Source organism: Haemaphysalis longicornis, unplaced genomic scaffold (genome assembly GCF_048455015.1).
Source record: "Haemaphysalis longicornis isolate Haplotype H1 unplaced genomic scaffold, Haemaphysalis longicornis Haplotype H1 scaffold_3, whole genome shotgun sequence".
In the NCBI taxonomy this organism is placed as follows: domain Eukaryota; kingdom Metazoa; phylum Arthropoda; class Arachnida; order Ixodida; family Ixodidae; genus Haemaphysalis; species Haemaphysalis longicornis.
This window is the reverse complement of record NW_027526335.1, coordinates 157918570-157942326: the sequence shown is the minus strand read 5'-3', so window position 1 is coordinate 157942326 and position 23757 is coordinate 157918570. Positions and strand designations below refer to the sequence as shown.

Here is a 23757-nt window from a genome sequence, read left to right as displayed (position 1 = left end):
GTGGAGCTTCAGTGAGCAGGTTATTTGGCCTAGAAATGCCGGCTATCCCGTTTCTACGTTGCAGGCCGTCTGTAGGCGTCTCGTTCAACAATTGAAAGGCAGCGCTCATTGCAAGCCAAGTCGTTACCAAAACGAAAACGTGGCTGCGATACCGTAAGTGCATGCACTGCCACACTGTTTGAAAAAGACAGGTAACAGATTGGGCCTTCGGTTGGGTTTTTGGGCAAGAATCAGCTGAGCAGTTTATGCTCAATTGTTAGTAACAGAATTGACACAGGTGTGTCCGTTACTGCATGAAGTTGTACAATCATGCATGGGAAACGTTTTGTGCCTTGCAACACTAATGTCGTGTATTGCGTTATTCTGTGCTGTGGTCGTGTTTATGTGGGCCAGGCTGGCCAGTGTAATAATGTTTGTAGGTGCAGGAGGTAGCGGCGGAAGCCAAGTGGCAGGCCCTACACGGGAAATGTATATTTCAAGCGACGTCCCAATGGGTAATCGTTCTGGGTGTCATTTAGAGCTTCGCTGTACAACTCCAACTCCCTTCGCATTTTGAATTAGAAATCATTTTTAGGAATTTTTAAGATAAGTTGTCAGGACATCTCCAATAAAAGCAATTTTGATTAGGTGTTTTGAAATGCCTGTAACGTATATAATGACAGGCTCTGGGGCCGATTACGAGTTGCAGAAACATTCCTGCGACTAGGAAATAGGAACGACGTATTTTTCGCAGAGTGCGCCAAGGAATACATGAGTGATGCACAAATAGGGGACTTGCTTGTGAATATTCATATAGAACCTTACAACTTTCCACCTACTTTATTCTGAATTAAATTTCCAACAGGTAGAATGGCAGCACACAGAAATCCCTGTATCAGCTTCCAATACACGTTCCTATCGAATGCAGCCTGCCGTGACAGCGGTTTCATTTTCTTACAGGTCACTGTCATGCTGTCATTTTCGATCCAGCTGCAAGCTCTTGTGCGGGACATGCGTGCAACGGGCCGACGGCTGCCTTCTATGCGGCACATCAGTGTAACAGGCTCTGCCTTCACAGTTCATGCCGCCGAGGCAACCCGTTCCGCATTCGGAGGCCTCCGTGGACTGCAAGCAATGTACGGCACGACCGAGGCGTGCGTGCTCGTGGCGGTCCAGCCTAGGGACCTTGACGTCTCGCAGCGTGGAAAGGACAATGGTTTGCCCATGGCAAACGCAAGCTTTAAGGTACCCTCCAAGTTTACTTCATGAGCATCTGCATCTTCTCGACCAATTACCTTCGGAAAGATACACAATCTTTTTTACGAACACACTTCCTCCAACACTTTGCGTTAAAGAATAAGAATTTATTTCGGGGGCCCAAGTTTTGGCTAAGCCGTTTGGGCTCTGCTGCTGTCGACTTATTTTTGGGATATCTCGCTATGTTACTCTTATTTAGGAAACAAGAATGGGTTCTGAAAGGGACAATCATTAGAAACACTTCAAAATATCCTTTGAACCCTAAAAAAAATTCCCGCGCCTTCCCGCGAGGGGAACACGAGTAAATGCAGAGCATTGGGGCCTCAGTACTGGTTGAAGGCAGTGTTGCTTCCATCGCTTCTTCCGTGATGCTGGAGTAGCAGACACGAGTAAACGTGGGAGCGAGCGTCAACCAAGGAAGGAAGGAGCAACGCAGTGACTGAAGCACGAGCGACCGCTAGCCCCTTTATTTTTGCAGCGCGCGCAGTAGAGGGAGAGCAGTACAAGGGGGAGAGCGCGCGTGCGCAAGCAGCGTGCGCCCTTCCACGCCCCACCGCACTGCTATCACGCACCTGTTACGCCGAAACCGCGACGGAGCGAACGGGCTGACTACGACGCATGCGCGCGCCAGCTGCTGTTGAGAGAGAGGAGGGAAGGAGGAGCGGCCCACCTGCTGCGGACGCGGAGCTGTTGACGCCGTCCTACGCAGGAAGAGGCGAGGCTAAGAAATGCTCTGCATTAAAAAAGCGCACGCCGAACCGTGTCTCGTTTAGCGTATGGATAAAAAAAAATGATGTCCATCAACGTGCTCTAAAATGTGGCCAGCATATCACACCTCGTTTTACGCTATACGTTGTCGCTAGTGGTGAGTAAATGTAATCTAGTGAAATGCGATTCACTCAGTAAAAAACCAAAAACAAAATTCAGATAATTGTGTACTAATGCGTAGCAGCCTTCCATTGGCGCTTTTCTAGAGTGTGAGCTCTTTACAGCAACATTTTCTTCTTTTTCTAAATTATGTCAAGCCAGTTAACTCCACTTACGCTATTCTAACGATTGCATGTGTTACTTCCGCCAAATTTGCCTTTTTGTGTAAATTCAGGGCGTTATACGGTAGGTCATTTTCACTATTTTTCGTATTTTGCCTATTATTTGTTTTTCGAAATTCTGCTCTACCAAGTATCCAAATTTACGCAATTCTAACTATTAAACGTGGAACTTTGGCGAAATTTGCATTTTTGAAAATATAGGTCATTACACGTTGCTGGCTGTTGGGTACTCGGCAAAGCATACTACGTACTAAGAACAAACGTTTTCCGCATAAGCGCATCGATAAGCCCAAACTGGAACTTAAGTTTTTCTGTTTTTTTTGTAAGCCTGGCGACATTGAACCCAAAATGTGGTCAGAAGCGTCTAGGCATATACAACCTAAGGATTAGAATTAAAATCTCTTTTACGATCTCCCCATTCGTCATCCCAATATCATTGGAAGACGAGCCAAAAAGGAATATGTTATTGCTACTGCGCACACGGGTATACCAGCTATTCTACGTCTGATAATGGGAAGGGTCTATAAGGGTGCATGCAGTGATGACTATTCTTATTATGCGGGAGTTCATTCAAACGTTATGGAACATATTCAACGATCAAACACACCGCGATCGCCCGAGCAATTTTTCACCTTTCAAATATCTTTTTCGTTTGGTGTAGTGGTTATTATGCGCCTAATATTGGCGCGAACTAAGCTTTGTGAATCGTTTAGTTGATGCAAAAAGTTTGACAGCCACGGGGACTTGTCGTTATATGAGCCACGAAAGGCTTATAGACACTGACTTCACCATGCTCGGTTATTCCATGTGCATAATTTGTTTTCGCTTGTTTGGTTCTTTCAGTTCTTTCCGTTTCTGCTGTACCGGCTAACGCTGCATTTGATTCTCACTTATCAAGTGGGTCGTCTTTTGCGTCTAATATTGGTCAGCTAAATATGCGATTTCACAACATTGCGTCCTTGTTTGTTTAGGTTTTTATCGGCCCGTTGCACTTAGTTTTTGCCAATTCTGAATGGGCGTGCACACCTTCAGTGAACTTGTAATAGTTACTTATGTATGCAAGCGAAAGCAGGCACCCAGTAGCCGTCCACAGAATGCGGACCTGGACACGGCCGCAAAAAGAGTCCACAACAACCCATTATTTTCTCACCTTCTATATAACGTTCCACGGGTCCTAAAATGGCGCGAACCAAAGAAGAATAAAACACAACAAAGAAATTTACCCAGGGTTCAATCTGCTGAAAACGGGGACCTGCGTTCTTCTTTTTCTGGCTCGAGTGCCAATGGGCACTTGCCCGAGAACGGCAGTGCCGTCACCCCGAAAACTCTACAATTGGCGCAAAGGAATCGGCAGCTACACATCAGAAGTCAGAGCTTTCCCATCTCCTTCTAGCTGGAGGGAGAGCAACCCATCCTTCGAGCCCACTGCAAAGTCTATTGGTGGTTGCGAAAACCGGTTTCTGCGAAGTTTCCGGCGGGTATGGGAACTTCTTCCTATACCCATGTGCATGCGTCGCGATAAATACTGGCGAAGACACGGCGCTTACTAGAACGGCCGGCATAGGTTAACCTAGCGTCATCTGTCGCGGGAGAAGAAACTCCGCTGCTGGCATATTCGACATTTGACTGCGCAGCCCCAAAATGAGTTGTGGCCTCTATCATTTTGTCTATCAGATGCCGCTCACCGGTCCTCCGCCGTCGTATTCCGTGTTCATTTGTTTAAAGCGAAGCTTTCTACCTCTACCAGGCGGCGGCGGGGGGATCTTGAGGGTTTCACCCACGCAGCACACTCTATATACGCCACAGGGAATTTACCCAGCCCTCTCCGTGCGGAATTGCCCGATGGCCGGCGGCGGAGTTGGCGGTAAGAATTTGTCGTCTGCTTTAGCAAAGATTGATTTAGGCCTGTTTAGGCGCAGCTTCGTGTTCGTTGTGCGCTGCCTTCACACGGCTTGAATAACTTGTTCCACAGAACCTCCAGGGTAACCTGCCCCGGACGAAATTAAGTGATCGTACGCCAAACATACGTCAATGATTGGTTTTGCAGGGCTGAAAAACAGAATGTCCAAGCTACATACAGAGATCTGGCCACTAGAGAAACGCCACCTTTTGCACACTGCTTGCCACGAATGAGACTACGTTTTCTAAATTGGCTAATTCCAGTTCGGTTGTGTCCGAAGAGGTACTACAAAGGGCGAGAGAAGCACCTGGTTGTGATCAATAGCGATTATAAATGTTCCCTCAGCTTTCTCGCAGTTCTCAAACTTACTAAACTAAATTAAATTGGCATAAATGGGAAAAACTAAGCTCACATGACGGATTGTTCCGGAGTCAGCGCTTGTGTAGTGTGGTGGTGTAGCTCCAAGGTAGCACCTGAGGATGGCTAGGTTCCGCTGTTTTACCCTTCGAAAGACGCTCATGTCCGTTTTCTTTGTCCCGACCCACGGCTAGGATACAGCGGCGGCGTTCGCCGCGGTAGCCCGGTCGTTCCCGACACTGCTGCTGCGTTCGAGACGCTGCCCCCACGAATTCCAGGTAACGGCTGGCAGAACCTGTGGTTTAACTTTTAAAAACGTTAGTCTTTTTTGGGCTACTTAAACCCAGAAATTTTGGTCTGTCTGTATGTCTGTCTGTCTGTACGTCTGTTTGTCTGTCTGTCTGTAACTCGATTCTGCCGCCCAGCCCAAGTAAAATTAATATTGCGCAATAGTCTTATATACTCCCAGCCACATGCAAACGTCTAAGCCGGTTTATATGTTCATACCTGCCAACGTTTTCAACAAGAACAAGACATTACGGAAATATAAGGCAGGAAATTACTACACAAGGGATATTTACAGTGCTCCTTTATTAAAAACTTCATGGATGCTTGGTTTTTCGATAACAAATGATATTCTACATTTACTGCAGAAAACCGCCGGATCGTGGCGGCTATGAAAAATCACGCGGCAACAGAAACGAAAGGTTCCACTAGCAAGGTTCCACGTTCTGCTTGGAACGCAGGGGGAGCACGGCCACGCGCTTATATAAACCTTGTTGTCGGCCGCCTCCATTTACGCGCGTCTCCGCCGTACTGCACCGCTGGCATCGAGGAACCCGGCCTGTAGCAGTGGAACACGGTAAATTCAAATCGCCTTGCGCAAACCTTTAGTGGGTTTGCCTTGGGATGAGCGCGACGGTACAGGAACAGCATGAGAGGTGAGCGGGAAAGCAAAGGAGGGCATTTCCTTGGCAAATGTCTACAAAGACTATCGTCTTTTAACGACATTTGCAACGAAAGGAGCAGATACGCGGCCAATTTTCTGTAGAGCCATGTATGTGAATTCTAGTGACGTTGCATGGGCAATAGTTGTAGGTGCGTTTAAAGTTTTGCTTCCCAACAAACTTCACAGCGTGGATTGGAGCCAATTTTTTTTTTTGTTATATGAGAGAGTTTTCTTTCGCCGTTTTCGACACTCCGCTCCGGTACCGGGATGGCCATGAAAAACGGTCAGCTAAAATAGCGAGCATTAGCTGACCATTTTTCACAGTCCGTTACGCTCCGATAGCAATCGAGAGATCCATTGCGCAAGCAAGGCGCGCTTGGCCGCGACTGGCATTGGTCCCGGTTGCGCTTAGCGGGCTGCTGGTGCCGGGGCGCACCCTCAATAACGGTCAGCTAAAAGTCTCCGGATTTGCCGCAGTGGGAAGTCTCGCCCATTTATGGATGCTTGTATCGTGCTCTGCCTGACGTGCAACGTGCAGCAGACTAACGAAAAGGTTCTAGCTACAACAGCTAAGCTGTTGACATGGAGCAAATTTCAATCGATGGCGTGAATAAGAATAAATAAACTTAAAGCAATACCTGCAGTGTGCGCTGTAAGATATGTTGCAAAAGAAAACAAATTGGCCGCGTATCTGCTTCTTTTGTTGCATATGTCGTCAAAAGACGATAGCCTTTGTATACATTTGCTTTCCAGCACACTTCTGATGCTGTTTCTGTACCGTCGCGCTGATCCCAAGGTAAACACACTAATGATTTGCGCAAGGCCATTTGAATTTACCGCGTTCCACTGCTACAGGCCCGGTTCCTCGATACTAGCGCTGCAGTACGGCGGAGACGCACGTGAATGGAGGCGGCCGACTACAAGGTTTATAGAACCGCGTGGCCGTGCATTACGTGCGTTCCAAGCAGAACGTGGAATCTAGCTTGTGGAACATTTGGTTGCTGTAGCCGCGTGATTTTTCATATGCCGCCAACAGGCGGCGGTTTTCCGCAGTAGATGCAGAATATGATTTGCGATTGAAAAACCAAGAATCCACGATTTTTTCAATAAAGGAACACTGTAAATATCCCTTGTGTACTAATTTCCTGCCTTATATTTGCGTAATGTCTTGTTCTTGTTCAACAAAGTTGACAAGTATGAACATATAAACCGGGCTTAGACGTTTACATTTGGCAGTTAGTATATAAAACTATTGCACAATTTCAATTTTGCTTTGGCCGGGTGGCTGAATCGGGTCACAGACAGATAGACAGACATACAGACAGACCAAAATTTCTAGGTTTAAGTAGCCCAAGAAAGACTATCGTTTTATAAAAAAACATTACCCATCTCTTCCTTAAATAAGAAGTGAAGCACGCGATGCCGATTGATAAACATCGAATAATCAAAGACATCTCAGGTGTTCATCACTTGGCCTTCAATTACGCCTTACGAACTTCGGGGTCCGCTCGACGCTCACGAGGAGGTCCGAGGAGTCTGCTCACACCACCGTTGTGGCCATCGGACGTTACCAGTAGATTTTATGCGTTTTTTTTCATTTGCGCCTGCCGGTTCCACTGCTAAGCCTCACTATCAAGCTTGGCGGGGCGGACGCCTCCCCGCCGCTTCGACGCGCCCCACCACGTATGTCTTCCGGCATCTACCCCTCCGACTGAAGCAACTCGTCACGCTTCCTTCGTCGCCGAAATGGAGTACGGCGTCATTGGTATTGACGTCGACACAACCGAACTCCTACAACCCGGGTGGCCTACACTTCGCCGCCGCCTTCAACTCGAGATCCGGATTGCAGACAATCGCACTCTTGCCGCTGCCTCACGTGCCTCAACAACACCCAGCGACGCCGGGCAACAACACCGCCGCCGCAAACCCAAATACAGCAAGGCCCCTGTAACTCCATTGCCGGAAAATGATATGAAAGTTATCCTCCGCCCGCGAGGCGGACTGGCCGTCGTCGCCATCGCCGCGGCTACGCTTGCTTATATCATCATGCATGCTGCAGGACTCACCCACAATGACGAGGATAAAGTCCGGATCCAAGCTAAAGCCAACTACATTATCATCAGCACCCCTCACGAGGAACGAGCCACACGATACACCGGTATCACGGCCATCAACCACAACGGGCAACAATACCCAATCGCAGCTCACGTTTCTGCACCGTCCAACACGGCACTGGGAGTAATCGCCAATATTCCCAGCGCGGACACGGCAGAGCAAATCCTATAATCCCAATCTAGGTATTCCGGATTCGAAGAGACAACTCTTCAAACATCGTACAAATCCTCTTCGAAAGCACGACGGTTTTGTTTCGGGTGCGATATCGCGCTGTTACCTACCGCTGCAAGCCTTTCAAGCATTCAAGCGAGAAACGGAAGCCTGCACCAGTGCTGGAGCACCGGCCACCGCAAGGACTACCAGCCACCGTCTCGCTGCGTACAATACGGACTCGTCAACCCACCGGACCCACAAAAATGTACTCCAAGTGCATTGTGTGTGGGGGCGCCACTTTACGGGCTCTGCTGAATGCCCGAGCCCATTCCAAACACGACGGCAAGCCCCCACATACGCCCAAGCCACCGCTACCTCCCGGACTTCAACGGATGGGGCCTCACCGAGTCAGCGACAGGCTTCACAGTCCCCTGCCTTGGGGAAGCCCCCGAAGCAACAACACTCGAAGAACAAGGCCAATCAGCCACCCCGCAAACCGAATGCTGAAGCCACCTAGGTGAGCACCCAGCATTCCTCTGTCTAGCTCGCTGCACAATCCTCCCAAACATCCCTGACGTTTTTCTTCAAGAACGACGAACAATTCTACAAGAATTGGCACAACTTCGCTCGGAAAATGCCATGCTAAGGCAAGAAAACCCAGCCCTCAAATAGGCCGCTAAGCCCTCCACACTGCCAATTAACCCCCTCCTCTCCTCTCTTCCACACAAAACTCTACCGAGTTGCCTCGCACTCCCCCATCAATATCGGCAGACTCCAACACATCGCCTTCCTCCAAGAGATGGGCAACAGAATGTACTACTCCGATTAGCGACAGCCGACCCTCCCTCGTGACCTGATTGCAGCCGTTGAACGCACTTGCCATAACGCTTTATCCGAGGAAAAAGCTGAGTACATCCACTTTCAACAAACCCTATTGAGTGAAGTGAAGTGAAGTGAAGTGAAGTTTATTTTCCTTTTCATAGAAAAGAGGGGACCGAGGCAAAAGGCGGTTAAGCCTGACGAGGCCTCGGTACCCTAAGCCTGTAAGTAGTACAGATGCAAACGCAAAAACACTTAATACATAGAATGGGCAGCAATCAAAATACAAAAGTAATATATAGGCAGTAACACTTACTAGAATACAAAACATGTGCACAATAATGGATAAAAAATACAAATTGATACTTGTACGAGTACAATTTCGTACATACGGATGAAATAAAGTAAATCATTCGACTTAAGTACTTGTGTGAAAAAGATAGAACAATAGATATATACCCCTGCATCCATGTACACACATACATACACATGCGCATATATATCAAAGACGGTAAGCTGCATTTTTACATTAGAATTTCACCTTCAATCAGATGCTGTTCGGTCTTTTTTTTAACATGTTTCCAGATAGAAAAAACTCATCAGGAAAGGGGAATTTGTTTAGCGCATTGGGTACCTGACAACTCAGTTTTTGTTCACCGTAATTTGTTCGCGTTCGCGGAACTCTTAGTTTTACTACGCGAAGATTGTAACCTATGTTGCTATCAAGAACAGAGTACAAGCGATTCTGGTGAATGTATTGAAGAAGCCGCAGATAATACACTTGGTCGGCTTTTAATATGGAGTGTTTTACAAATAATGGTTGCGCGCGTAAGTTTCGTGGTGCACCATAATATCCCTCAATAGCCCGCAAGGCTCTTTTTTGCAGGACAAGTAATTTTTGGTAATTGGAAGACGTGGTCGTACCCCAAACGAGATTACAATAAGAAAGTCTTGAAAAACACAGGGCATTATACATAGACACTTTTAACCAAACAGGCAGTAGATTAGAAATCCTATAAAATAGGCCAACAATTTTACTTAGTTCAGAAGTAAGTTTGGAAATATGAACAGACCACGAAAGATTTTCATTAAACCACACACCAAGAAATTTTTGGGAAGAAACTTGATTGATTGTTATACTGTCATAATGAATATGTATACAATTAGTTTCCATGGTGTTGATGGGCTTGAAAATAATATATTTCGTTTTGCTTATATTTAAACTAAGCTTATTCCTTTGTAACCAATCACGAAGGTTGATTAAATAAGCATTGACCATATTTTGAAGCGCCGGTAATGAACAGGAAGAGAAGAAAAGATTAGTGTCATCAGCGTACATCAACAGATCGGGAGAGTTATGTATTCGGGCTAGGTCATTGATATATGTAATGAATAATAACGGCCCTAGTACTGATCCCTGTGGGACACCATGCTTAACCACCTGTATATCAGAGGATATGTTATTTGTTCGAACATATTGGGACCTATTGCTCAGATAACTCTGCAATAGGTTCAACGCAATACCTCTAACCCCACAGTTACAAAGTTTCTAAGAAGGGTCTCATGGTGTACGCAATCAAATGCCTTGCGAAAATCTAAAAATAGGCCAAGGGTACATTTTTTGTTTTCAATATTATCTATTATTTTGTCTTTAACAACTAACTGTGCTTGCTCTGTGGTCTTATTTTTCGTGAACCCATATTGTGAATCAACAATCACATTATATTTGTGCAGAAAATCGGCTATCCTAGAATTGATAATACCTTCAAAAATTTTTGACAACACAGGCAGAACAGAAATTGGTCAGTAATTCGACAGTTCATTTATATTGCCTCTTTTATGTACTGAAACGACTCGGGCCAATTTGAGATCTTCAGGAAAAACACCAGTTGACAGCATTAGATTTGCAATGTGTGGCAAGACATCGCATATAACGGCGCAAACGTTCTTTAACGGGATCACCTTTATATCATCGTACCCTGCAGATACGTCATTTTTTAAAGAAAGGATCAATGTAGCTACTTCTTGAGGAGTTGTGGGCGCGAGTACTATAGAATTGAGTAAGAGAGTGGTGAGGCTCAGTGAGCTATTTACAGGAGTTTGCGTGACAGAATTTGGAGAAGCGACATTAATAAAGTAGTCATTCAGGGCATTTGATAGCTCGTGACCAGTTAATTACCAATTTTCTGTGATTATTTCATCAAGTTGCATAGATTTGGTTTTATTGGTCAAGTTGCTGACCTGTCGTCAAATTTACGACTATCATTTTGAATGCGGGAGAAATTTCTTACATAGTAGTCTGATTTCGCGTTTTTTAGATCTTTGTTAAGTTTATTTCGATATTTTTTATACTCAGCAAGTAGAGTGAGATTTCTGCTGCTGAGAAAATCGTGATACATGTTTTTTTCCTTCCTGATCCTTGAGTAAAGTGATTGGTTCATCCAAGTAGCCAGGTTGCCACACAGGCAATGGTGGAAGCATTAAAGACAGAGCTACACGCCTGCCCCGCTCACTTCAATGAAATCAAAACTAGTTTTCCTGCCCTTTTTGCCCAATCCGCAAGCTCGGAACCTCTGCCTGGTCTCCCTGATGACCCCTCGCAAGACTTGTAGCAAACCTGGAAAACCTGTAGCCCTCGATCAGCTCCGGCCCATCTCGCTTACCTCATGCGTTGGCAAAATGCTGGAACACGTCATCCTAGCCAGACTCACCCACGACGTAAATCAAACCGAAGTGCTTCGGCAAGAAATGTTTGGATTAAGACCTAAGTTGTCGGCTCAAGGTTTAGTACTACAAGTATCAAATGAAATTATCCGGCCTCCCAGCAAAGTGGATAATGCAGCCGTGCTAGCGCTTGATCTAAAAAGAGCCTTCAAGATGGTCACTCACGAAGCAATAATAGCCAGCCTCTGAGCCATTCCCCCCGGTTTGAGGGTGTATAAATATGTGAGAAATTTTCTGCGTGACCGCACAGCCACCGTACGCCTGGGCCAACACACTAGCGGCATATAGCATCTGGCCAGCCGATGCGCTCCCCAAGAGGCCAGCCTTTCCTATATTCTTTTCAATTTGGCCTTCCTGCCTGCTACCCAATCTCTAAAACAGTTCCCGCACCTTCGTTTAGGCATATGCGTGGATGACTTTACACTCTGGATACCAGGCGGTAATGATGGACATCATGAAAGTACTCTCCAAGCAGGCACAGATGTGGTCAGCTGTCACGCCGCCTTGGTCGGACTTACCTGCTCCCCTTCCAAATCCGAGCTCTTAGTCCTCCCTCCTCGTACACGTACTCCTGCAAATCCCCAAATTGAAATAACGGCACAAGGCCATACAGTCACTAAAGTCTCCCGCCTCAGAATCCTCGTCCTACTTATCCAGCAGAATAGATCCAATGCTTTCTTCATACAACAACTGGGATCTCAAGTCGACCAAATTGTGGCATTCCTTCGGTGGGTAACCAACCGACAGCATGAACTAGATGAATGAGACCGCCTTCAGCTAGTGCACTCTTTTTTATCAGCCTCCTCCTCTATACCCTGTCATATATAGAAGCGTCCGAGTTTGAGCTGAACGAGATCGATGGCCTCATCAGCAAGGTTTACCGCGCCGCCTTACAGATACCCTCTCACGCACCCACGGATCGTCTGCTCCAGCTCGGAGTTTTTCACACCACCACCGAATCAGTTGAAGCCTATTTATCATCCCAGAGAACTAACGGAAACGGGCAAGTCTATTCTCGCTGCCCAAGACCTTCTATTGTCCGAACAAGGTAGAAGTGCCATGCATGTTCCCCTTGAAATTCGGGAAAACATATTCACAAGGCCCCTTCTCCGACACATGCACCCCGTCTACAATTCAGCGCGCCGCCAAGCCGGTACACGCGCCTTGGACTGGGAACCTTCAAAATAGCCGGAAGCGGTGTGCTGTGATGCGGCAGAATACTGCCATCAGAACGCCTACGCTCTGGTGGTAACGCGCAACTCTGCTTGGCTCCTTCCAGCACGCTTACCATCTTAACTACCTCTCCCACGACTGCGGAGGAAGCGGCCATTGCGCTGGCCCTCACACAACTTCCAACCCCGCCCAAAATAGTCACGGACTCCAAGCTGGCTCGGTTGCATTTTGTACCGGGGACAATCACTTCTGAAGCCCTCCGCATCACACACAGTAACCCGCCTCAAAAGATGGTGGGGTTGGTGTGGGCCCCGGCTCACACTGGCCTGTCAGGAAACGAACTTGCCCATGCCATTGCCCGCGATCTCACACGCTGGGCTGGTGTGAACATCGTCCTCCAACATGGCGCACGCGCCTCCAAAGAACGCCTCATCACATTCGACATCGTGGAGCACTACCGACTCTATTGTCGTACTTTCTCCACCGCCCATTCCTCCCTCACGCCTTACCAAATCCGCTATTAGCAACTCTTGCAAACAGACTCCTTCCGATGCAGATCTTGTCTACACCACATCCACCCTTCATCCCTCCCGTCTCCAAACTGTCCCCAATACGGCCAGCGTGCAACTCTGGAACATTCCATGTGGGCTTGCCCTTACGACCCCTTCCCTTGAATCTCCAGTAGCAGGCTATGGAGAGAGGTGTTGGGTAACAGAGCTGCTGAAGTCGCGGCTGGCCTCCGCCCAGCCGCCACCAACCCTCAGCAACCATGTTTCAAATAAACGTTTTCTCTCTCTGATACGTGGCGTACTCAAGTAGCTCCAAACGTGAACTCAGGCTCCTTAGTGTGGGCTGTAGTGTATGGCGTTTAGCACACAGGTCTTCGGACGGACGGGTCACCCGTGGCCTACCCATAGACCTGTGAATGTGAATTCAATTCGTCATCTTCTTAAGAGACCCTTAATTTGGCTCTACTGTACAGCAATTTGGTAAAATATCGCACACCGAGGCCAGTTATTTCAAGCCGGACTTCACAAAAATGCCCCTGCACTCTGAAATCTTCTGTTACCACAACTACGCACAAAGTAATTTCATGCGCCAACAACTGGGGGACCTAGCAGCATCACGCACACTATACGTACAAGAGAGAGGTACCGGCAGTGGTGTAACAAAAACAGTCATATCAACACTTCACTGGTCATGAGCATGGATGTTTTCGAGACCTTTACCACACCCTGGCCGTATATATCAAGCAGAAAGGGTTCAACCAATGGCCTGCTACGTCAGAAATCATGAAGGCCAATACATTGGAAGTAGCGAAACCTTTTATTAAAACTCACTCCAATTTCATTGCAACAAAGAGCCTGGGCACTTTTAAATGCCCTATGAATGGTAGCGTGCACAGCTGCCTCCAGCGAATAAAATGACTTATGCCAGGTGCGTGGTGTCCAGTCCTTTCGCAAACATACCTGCGCGTTTCAATCGAAGGAACGTTAGAATCGTGAAAATACGGCAACTAGCTAAGTTCCAATGCGCGGCAAGTGTTTCCCCGTGAGTTACACCTTATTCTTCATCAAGGCCTGTTGTGCTCGAGGCTGCAGCATCCACCCTAATTAGATGAACTCGTTCCCGTTCCATCTTGCGGCTTCTCTAATCGTAAGCTGCCTGCTCACTAGCAGTAGGTATCGCATCCGGCCTAACCATCTCGAAGTAACGCGAGGCCGGTGTTCGCCGCTGCTACGTTGGCGCTGCTCCATTTGCACCACTACCTTTGTCCGTGCCCGCGGTATCACTTCAGCTGCATTTAACGCAGTATCTCGCTACGCCAGCTCTCCGCTACGAGAGGTACCCCTTTTCGCGCCCTCCCCCTTACTCCTTACTCGTCGGCAACCTCTTTTTTTCGCGAATTCCCGGGGCGTTGCACCGGAGACGTTTTCTGCGTACACGGGACTAGCACAGTTTCTTTCGCCTGGTGATAGAAGCTCCGCTTCAAAAACTAGACCGAACGAACCATTCGGCACGCTGTTAATTCTCGTTTGCTTGGGATGCGTTACATACCGTGCTCGTCCCAGCAAAATAAAAAAAAAACTGGCCGCTTATTTTATAGGTTTCCGGAAAAATGTCGTCGAAAGTCACGTTTTCTTTGGTCCCTGCCACGTAAAGGCATCTCTTCTCTCCACAGTCCACCCCTCAGGCTATTTATCTCTCCTCGCTCCTCCAACGATAAACAGGGCAGAGGTTTCCTCCAGTCAATTCAAATCTCCCGCGTTTCAGTGCTCCGCGCCAGCTATTCGAGTGTTTCACTAGTTCGAATGCCGCCACAGAGTGAAGGCTCTAGTGCGAGATCTTTTGTATTTTGGGTCACAATAATATTTTCAGGGCGTATTTTTTCTTGTTATCGCAAAAATTATTCCCACCTCTATTTCGTATTTACAGGACACTGACATATACCCCCTCTTTTGTTGATGTTCACCTCATATATGCTTAATGTTTTTTTTTAGCTTCACAATGTTAACAAGTATCAAATGTGTTTTCAGATGCCGTGGTTTAAAAAAGTTTCTTATATGAGCTTCCCGTTTCAGAATTCTTTTATTTTTTTGCCGGGTGTCTAAATCGAGATACAGACAGACAGGCGTATTGAACGAAAGTTTTGCGTAGAAGTAGTTCAGGAAAACTCTTGTGTTTCAAAACAAGCGCACATCCAACAACGCGCGTGCATCTGAAATTCAATCTGTTGTTTCAGTTGGCTTTCAAAATTTCTTTACAGGTTGTCGACGTAGTTACGCGAGAAAAGCTGGACCCCCATCAAATGGGCGAGATATGTTTCCGCAATGCTAGCATGGTCCGAGGCTACTACAAGATGCCTAAGGAGACCGCCGACCTTTTTGACGAGGATGGTTGGATGAAGTCCGGTAAGCAAAAGTACACTACTTGTGGCACTGCAAAGTTTCAAAGATTTTATTGTCTCAGATGTAAGAGCAGGCAGGGTGGAACGAAAGGGTATAAAAGTCTGAAAGAGGCGCCATCTCTCATTGGTGGTGCACAATAAAAGGGCAAACTCGACAAGCTGGAAAATTTAACGTTGAAGTAATAAAAAATATAAGAACATGCAGAGCACAGGACAGTAAACAAAAACGACTAATGTACAATAAAGTACAATGAAGTATATCAGATTAAAGTTTAATAAAGCACAATTGGACAATCAAGTAGAAATACGACTGTGTTTAAGCATAGACAATACAACGAAACCAGTGAAATAAACGACAATCCTAAAGAAAATAAATGGTTATAGACATTGAAGCAGAAATTGCGACTCAAAGTATGTCGTTTTCTCGTGCGTAATTATGTTTCTAATGAATTTTAAACCAATCTGCATTCCAACTTTGTATAGTATGTCGGAGTGTTGAAAAAAGAATGACTGCCGGCCGTACTCAGTTTTTACTTTCGGCGTATATATTTTGGGATATCTGGAAAATTATATACTGCTAGCGACGTTATATTTCACATAAAGATTTTCTTCGTGCATAACTTGTAAAAGCTTCCCATAATAAATTGACCCTGAAGCCTACCGTAGTGGAGGTATAGCGGAACCGTGCTAAAGTCGGCCTAGTGTTCGTAAAAAGTGGGAAATATACGGGGAAACTTTTTTTGAAAGTTCGAGTTGTGCAAATGTTTCCTTGACCACATTTCCAGGTACACTTGTGGGTGGTCAATTACGTTAACAAACAAAACATCTAAACAAATCATTTCTGACAGGCCTCTTTCTTTTGAACAATATGAAAAAAGAACAGCAATTTCGAGACGAAATCTCAATTTGCAGCATTTCATTAACCCCTTTGTTTCGTGCTTATTGCTTTCCTGAGAATTACTGCCGAATGTCTGTAGGTAGCTATCCTCTCAAGTGTGAAGCTTTGGAAAAATTCTTGCTTTGGTGGCCTTGCCACAACACCCGGGAATACTTTTCGACAGGGGCACCAAATCACACTTGGGCGATGTTTCATTGCAATAACAGAACGGTCCGGCGCACTTCAAAAATTGCACAACTAAAACGCTAACCACTACAGCGCTTTGTAAAGAGATAACCACATGCAGCAACTATGATTAGCGAAGCAAAAACCGTAAGTGAGTGGTTACAGCAAACACGTACTGTAGACGACAGCAATTGCAACACTGTCGCGGGGGTGACGACGGCGACAGCGAAAAGCACCGCACTCGTTCGCGTATCTGGCGCCAGGGGCAGCCAAAACGAGAACTACAGCGACGTAAGCCCCCGGCAACAGCCTATTAATTTTAGATATTACGCTGAGAGCCTCTCTTGTCGGCGGCCCTGTCCTTCCTGCGTGCGTCCGTCGTCGTCGGCGTCCGCACTGTCCTCCGCTCACCCCCTCTCCTCTCCGATAGCGAACGCTCTCTCGCGAGGGGCATTGGATTGGATTCTATTGGATTGGCTTGGCTTGGCTTGGCTTGGATTGGATTGGGATTGGATTGGATTAAAGTGGATTGTGTTGGATTGTGTTGCGTCATAGCCGCAGCAGACGCACTGGCACCGGCGCGTGCACAGGTGAGAGCGAACACTCTCTCTCAACATCTGCGGGGGTGCGGCCCAGCGCGCTCTCACTCCACCGGTGGGCGGCGCTGCTCGCGGTGCTGCGCGTGTGCAGTACTCTCTCTCTCCGCGGTCTCCTCTCCTTTGGGCGCGTTGCGCATATAACCGGTGTGCCGCTCTCCGGCGGCCTTTCGGTCGACGGTTGCTCTCCGCTTGCGCTTGAACCCCCTCAGCGTCGCATCACACCAGGGTTCCCGTGAGGGGACGTGGGCGTAATTTTTTTTGTTTGCTGCTGACACCCGCATTAGCTGTTGACTGTAACCGCAGCTGTAGCGGTTAAGTCTAGTTTTTAACGGTCGTGCCGCTCCCCAAAATCGCTGTACGTGATTATCTCCTAATGATGTTTTCCTCCTGCAGCGCCGCGCCGTCGATGGGATGGTCAAATGCTTGTAGTATGAACACTTGCACCGCCTAAACAGCTATGGTGGTATGTGGGAGGCCTAGCGCGATGTGTGTCATCTAATGGCATTGAATTTAGAGAATCTTTCTTGGTTCTGCCCGGCAGTGAAAGTGCGAGGAACTCATTTTTTAACCACTAACTGAAGCCTAAAATATTTGTTTTCACACTCCGGCATATTATTTTACTCTGGTAATGATATACTACAAAGTAATACAAATTTTGCATTTCTAACTAGCAAAGTGGCAAGATTCGGCGAAAAATTCCAGAAATTTAGGGAATTTTATACTAATGCGCAGCGTTCTCAAGCCGATTGTCTAGCCTGAGTTCTTTACAGCCAAATATGGGTATGAGTAGCGAAGACTGGAATAGTGTTTTCTTTTGAAGTATAATTTGTGTGTTTCCTCATATGATGTTAATAGATACCATTATAGCGACTAAGTGCAGTTACACCGCTAATTATTGATTTATTCAAAAGAAGCACGGGGTAATGAAGAGTTGGCCCATTTACACAATTTTTGTGTGTGTTTCTAACGTTAATTTGCGGGATTTTTGTTTAGTCTTCGGTTTTGTGTGTGGGGAGGAGGTGTATAAGATGCATAATTTAGATTTTGTGAGATAATTTTGCGGAAAGTTATATTTTCTATGTTTTGTTAGTCTTCGAAATTCTCTTCGAACTCTTAATTATTATTGTTATGGTTTCAGGAATTCTCTTCGAACAAATATCATCATTTTCGCAATTATTATAATTGCAGGGGTTAGTTCCGCCAAGTATAAATGTTTGTGGTAATGCAGGGCGTTACACAGCTCTTTATTTCGGCTTTTTTTTAGTATTTTGAATTTTTATTTCGCATTTCGTTTGGTATTTTTCTTTTTGTTTATTCTAGTGTTTCGGTGAGGGGGTGTATATCATTGAATTTTTTATATTGTCAGGTAACTTTTTGTGAACTTTATTTTTCTATTTTTCCTAATTTTTGGTTTTTCAAAATTCTGTTTGACAAATCATCTCCATCTACAGTATTATAATAACTCCTCGTGTTTTCTTTACTGCCATACCTTCATTTTTGCCGAAATCGAAGCATTACACGATTCTTCGCAATTTTCGTTTTTTTTTTCACTTTTGAACGTTTCTTTGCGGACTTTTTTGCTATTTTGTGCTTTGGAGGGCAGTTCTAATGAATGCATATTTTTTTGTCAGATAATATAGGCGAAATTTTGTATTTTCTTATTTTTTGGTTTTTCAAAACTTTTTGGGACCATAACTCCAGGTACGCTATTCTAAAAATTCAGTTTTGTTTGGCAAAGCTGCTTTTTCTGAAAATGCCGGGCGTTTTGCGGTTTCTCGCTATTATCTCCTATTTTATTCGTATTTTTGACATTTTTTGCGGACATCTTTATTGTTGGGTTTAGGGAGGAAGTGCACGATGCATATAATTATTTTGTCAGGTAACTTTTGTAAAAATATTTTTTTTCTATTTTATGTTCTGCTTTTTTAAATACTGTACGACCAATTAATCAGCATTTGTGCTTTTGTAACACTTCCTGGTGTTTTTCGCCAAATCTGCATTTTTGTGGAAATGGGGGGCGTTACACGGTCCAGGCTGTGGGCTACTCGGGAAAGATTTCTGCGCACTAAAACAGGTGTATTATCCCGCCAGTTTAAAGTTACTTCATTTCCTTTAACTTGTAGGGCGCTATGTCGGGCGAGAGGAAGGAGCCTCAGGCAGGACGACCGTTCGTCGCAAGGACAAGGTGATTTTATTTTGTGAGCACCGGCGAGACCCCCGTGTCCTCGTGTGCTCGCGCGGCCGCGCCTGTCCCGCCATGTCGCTTGGGCTGCCGCGTGAGGTGCGGCGCTCGATCTAGCGATGTCGCTGGAGCTGCTGCTACAGGGCTCCCCCCCAAGAGAGGAGCGGGAGTGACGAGCGAAAAAGTCATTCGTGTTTCCAGTGGACACGCCGAGGTGGTCTTGTTAAAGGGGGCAGAGCAGGTTCCAACGAAGTGACTTCGGGCGGTTCGAAGTACGCGGGTTTCAGGCGTTCAATTGCGACGTTGTCTTGAGAGCCGTTGATGTCCAGTACGAATGTCGACGTGCGGCGGTGTACGACAGGGTACGGACCAAGGTAATAAGGCCGCAGTGGTCCTCGGACGGGTCCGTAACGAACAAAAACGTGCGTGGCAGTTTTGAGGTCTGGGTGCGTGTAAGCCGTCTTGTACTTTGCAAGGCGAGTTGGTTGAGGTCGAAGGTGCCGAAAAACCTCTCGTAGTTGATCGACGTAGTCGCTTGCAGAGACGAGGTGTGAAGACTCCTCCAATAAGTCCGCTGGCAAACGCAGAGAGGTACCCTAGACTAGCTCAGCAGACGTGCACGAGAGGTCCACTTTGTACGCGCACGGGATGCCAAGGAGCGTCAGGGGTAGTTGTTGGACCCACTCGGTGGGGCGGCCGTGTGCAGTGAGTGAAGCCTTGAGGTGTCGATGAAAACGCTCCACAAGGCCGTTCGACTGCGGGTGGTACGCAGCTGTTCGCAGACGAGTCGTTCCGAGAAGACGCAGTAGTTCGGTGAACAGGCACGACTCGAACTGCCGGCCATGATCGGTGACAACAGTGGAAGGGCATCCGTAGCGCGACACCCAGGTAGAAACAAAGGCTGAAGCTACTGTGGAGGCCGTGATGTCGGGAAGAGGACAGGCTTCGGGCCAACGTGTGAAGCGGCCAACACAGGTGAGGATGTACCGGTAACCTTGCCACGGAGGCAGGGGGCCGACGAGGTCAATATGAACGACTGAAAAACGTTCATCGGGCCTGAGGAATGGCTTGGCAGGGGGCCCGGAGTGGCGTTGGACTTTTGAACGCTGGCACGGCGTGCAGGCTCGTACCCAGTCTCGAATTTCAGCGTTCATACGGGGCCAAACGTAGCGGGACGCAATGAATTTTTGAGATGCCCGAATGCCGGGGTGGGCCATGTTGTGGATGGAGTCAAACAGGTGGCGACGATGTGAGGCAGGCAGGAAGGGTCGGGGAACACCTGTGGACGTGTCGCAGACGATGGTCACACCACGAAACGGCACGTCTTCAAGTTTGAGTGCGGTAGGTGCTCCACGTAGACGGGAGAGCTCGTTGTCGTTGGCTTGCGTCGTAGCCAGTTCGTGTACGTCAAGTGGGTCGGTAGGTGCTTCCTGCGTTCCTGGTGAAATGGCATTTACGTCGTCCATGCGACTCAGAGTGTCTGCAGGGGAACTGGCCACACCACTGACATGCTGGATGTCGGACGTGAACTCCGAGAGGTATGCCAGTTGACGCACCTCTCGTGGAGTGTAGAGGGTGTCAGGGCGGTTCAAGGCGAACGTGAGCGGCTTGTGATCGGTGAAGATCGTGAACGTGCGTCCTTCGAGGTGATGTTTGAAGTGACGAACAGCGAGGTACATGGCCAGCAGTTCGCGGCCGAAAACGCTATAGCGTGTCTGAGCCGGAGTCATGCGCTTGGAGAAAAACGCTAGCGGCTGTCATCCACCTTTAACTCGCTGCTGAAGGACAGCTCCGACGGCAGAACTTGACGCATCGGTCAGGAGTGCCAACGGAAAGCTCAGATTTGGATGAGCGAGCAGTGCAGCGTCGGCGACAGCGCGTTTGGTGGCTCTAAATGCACTGTCTGCGGCATCGTCCCAATCAAGTGAAGTGGGTGAGCGCTTGGTGGAAAGCAGCCTATCGAGAGGTGCGAGCAGCGTAGCACAGTTCCTAATGAAGCGGCGGTAGAAATTTACCAACCCTAGGAATTGGCGGAGCTTTGTCACCGACACTGGCTTGGGGAAGTCGATGATTGCCTGAGCCTTGGCGGGAAGTGGACATATGCCAGTGGCGTCCAAACGATGACCAAGGAAATCGAGGGCAGTGGCACCAAACTCGCTTTTAGAGACGTTGATGACGATGCCGTGAGCAGCGAGACGCTCGAAGAGAAGGCGAAGATGCTTCAGATGCTCTTCCAGGGATGTGCTGGCCACCAGAATGTCGTCAACGTAGGCGTAGACGAACGCTAGCCCTCGTGTGACGGCATCAATAAAACGCTGGAATGTTTGTGCAGCGTTGCGGAGTCCAAATGGCATGCGCAGAAATTCGAACAGACCGAATGGGGTTGTGATGGCAGCTTTGGGGATATCTTCTTCTGCCACGGGGATCTGATGGTAAGCACGAACCAAGTCTATCTTAGAGAATATTGTGGCCCCGTGGAGAGTGGCGGTGAAGTCTTGGAGGTTTGGTAACGGATAGCAGTCAGGAACGGTCAGGAACGGCCGAGTATAGTTTTTAAATAGATATAAGAGAGATTATTAGTAATTATTGGCCCAAGATTGAACACCAGATGCGTATCTAGCTATTACATATCCGGAGTTCAAGTCTTTACGCACATAACCTGTGCCAAGCGACTGGTGGAACATAGATTTGAATGAGCACGCCGATTTTTCACTGGTAATTCTTACAAGTATGACCCTAATGGTATCTGGCCTCATACTAGACTTTTACTCAAGTCGCTCTAAAGGCGCGTTGATTGATTTGATTGATTGTAGGGTTTAACGCGCCGACACAACGCAGGCAATGAGGCGCGCCGTAGTGGTGGGCTCCGGATTAATTTTGACCACCTGGGGATCTTTATCGTGCGCCGAAACCTCGTACACACGGGCGTTTTTGCTTTTCGCCTCCATCAGAAAGCGGCCGCTGCGGCCGGGAATCGAAACCGCAACCTCGTGCTGAGCAGCGCAACGCCTTAGCCACTGAGCCACCGCGGCGGGTTCTAAATGCGCGCGCTGCACAGGTTTCTCTAAAGTAATTGGTAACCTATGTTGCCACAAAATCTTGATTATGCATTGTTGCTAGTAGGTTGAGTGGGATCCTTTAGTTCTTTTCTTTGCACTTGGTTAGACCAAGCTATCTAAAAAGTGTAGTGATATTCTTTCGATTACCATGTCCCATTTACTGCCTTAGCCTATCTTGCAAGTAAGTACAGAAGTGGTGAACAAAGGAATAAATAAAGGAACAAAAGGATAAATCTTTAACAAATGGGTGTTCATCAATAAAAAGAAAAAAAATACATGAGATTTGCATGCAAGTAATGCATGCAAGTAAACCAATTGGCCGTGCGGGCAATTCTGAATTCGACAACACTGCGTCCACAGGGCAAGTCTTTTCTGGGTGATAAAATATCCCACTCCCCATATCAATGTAGTTTCTGGACCAGCATTTTTCTGAAATATTCACGCCCATTTACACTTCATTAAATAGGGCTTGAAGAGAAGAACGATAGAAGATACACATGACGGCGCTTCTATAGGCGCCGGACAGCGCCCAGAGGGCGACACGGAGCCTGCGACACACAGCGACCGCTTCGGCAGATAAGCGCAACACTGGGTCGGTCCCCGCAAGCCGTTGCGGTGCTGGCTGGGGGCGGTCCTCTTATTGCAGCGCGGATGAAGCTTATTATTCCCCACTTTTGGGTTTTAAACGAAGTAAGAGACTGTACAGTAATCCTGCCACATAGTGCAGGTGAATTAAGAAGGATTTATGCGGTTGAATTCGCATATGGGAAGGCATATGAAGGCCGCATAGGCGTGATGCCCAGAAGAGAAACGCTTGCACAGCCTGCCTGCAGGCAAAACATTCTCAAGATCAGCATGTTTCCCTTCATAAGAAAACATAATTTAGATTGTTCAATCCACAAAACAGGAGGCTTTGTCTGCAAATATATCAGACGTTGCGCGATGTTTCCGAGCGAGGTATTCCATCCATGTGAGTGCACCTGCCACTGCAGAACTACTAAGTGACCACATGGGTGTTACATATGGGTCTTTGATCCAAATGTGATGCTCCATACATGCAACAGTATGAAATTAACATTTGTTTTTGTATAGCGAAAGTCCTGCCGCTAATAAGTTCCCGCTCTGCCAAGACACTTTTGGGCATCCAGGTGTAGCCCAGTACGCCAGCTGTATAAAAACACGCCCCAAAAAAGAAACTCTCCACGAAAAGGCTATCACAAGAAATTCCATTGGGCGGGAGGGTCAGAACATCTAATAGGCGTATCGAAACAAATTACGGAATGTTCATATTCGCGTATTTTCTGTCCACACCAACGGGTCTGGCGTGAGACCTCTCTTAGAAATAGTAGCGCTTTTATTACCGTCAACACCCTTGCAGCAAAAGTCACGGGAGAAAACTTTAGTTCCCTGAGGACACCCCTCACTGGTTCGGAGTGACTGGAATCACAACGCATAGGTTTTGGCCTCCTAC

At 47.2% G+C, this 23757-nt stretch overlaps 1 protein-coding gene across 1 annotated transcript in view; it reads left to right on the top strand.

Annotated features, from left to right (window-relative positions):
- The window catches only part of LOC144175503 (luciferin 4-monooxygenase-like), a 38183-nt gene extending 19807 nt beyond the window's left edge, over positions 1-18376 (top strand). Inside the window, exons 3-5 of the mRNA XM_077704582.1 lie at positions 940-1224; positions 15243-15387; positions 18366-18376. Of these exons, the coding sequence (XP_077560708.1) occupies positions 949-1224; positions 15243-15387; positions 18366-18376 (432 nt within the window). The 5' untranslated portion in view covers positions 940-948. The remainder of the gene's footprint in view (positions 1-939; positions 1225-15242; positions 15388-18365) is intronic.
- Positions 18377-23757: the final 5381 nt, after the last annotated feature.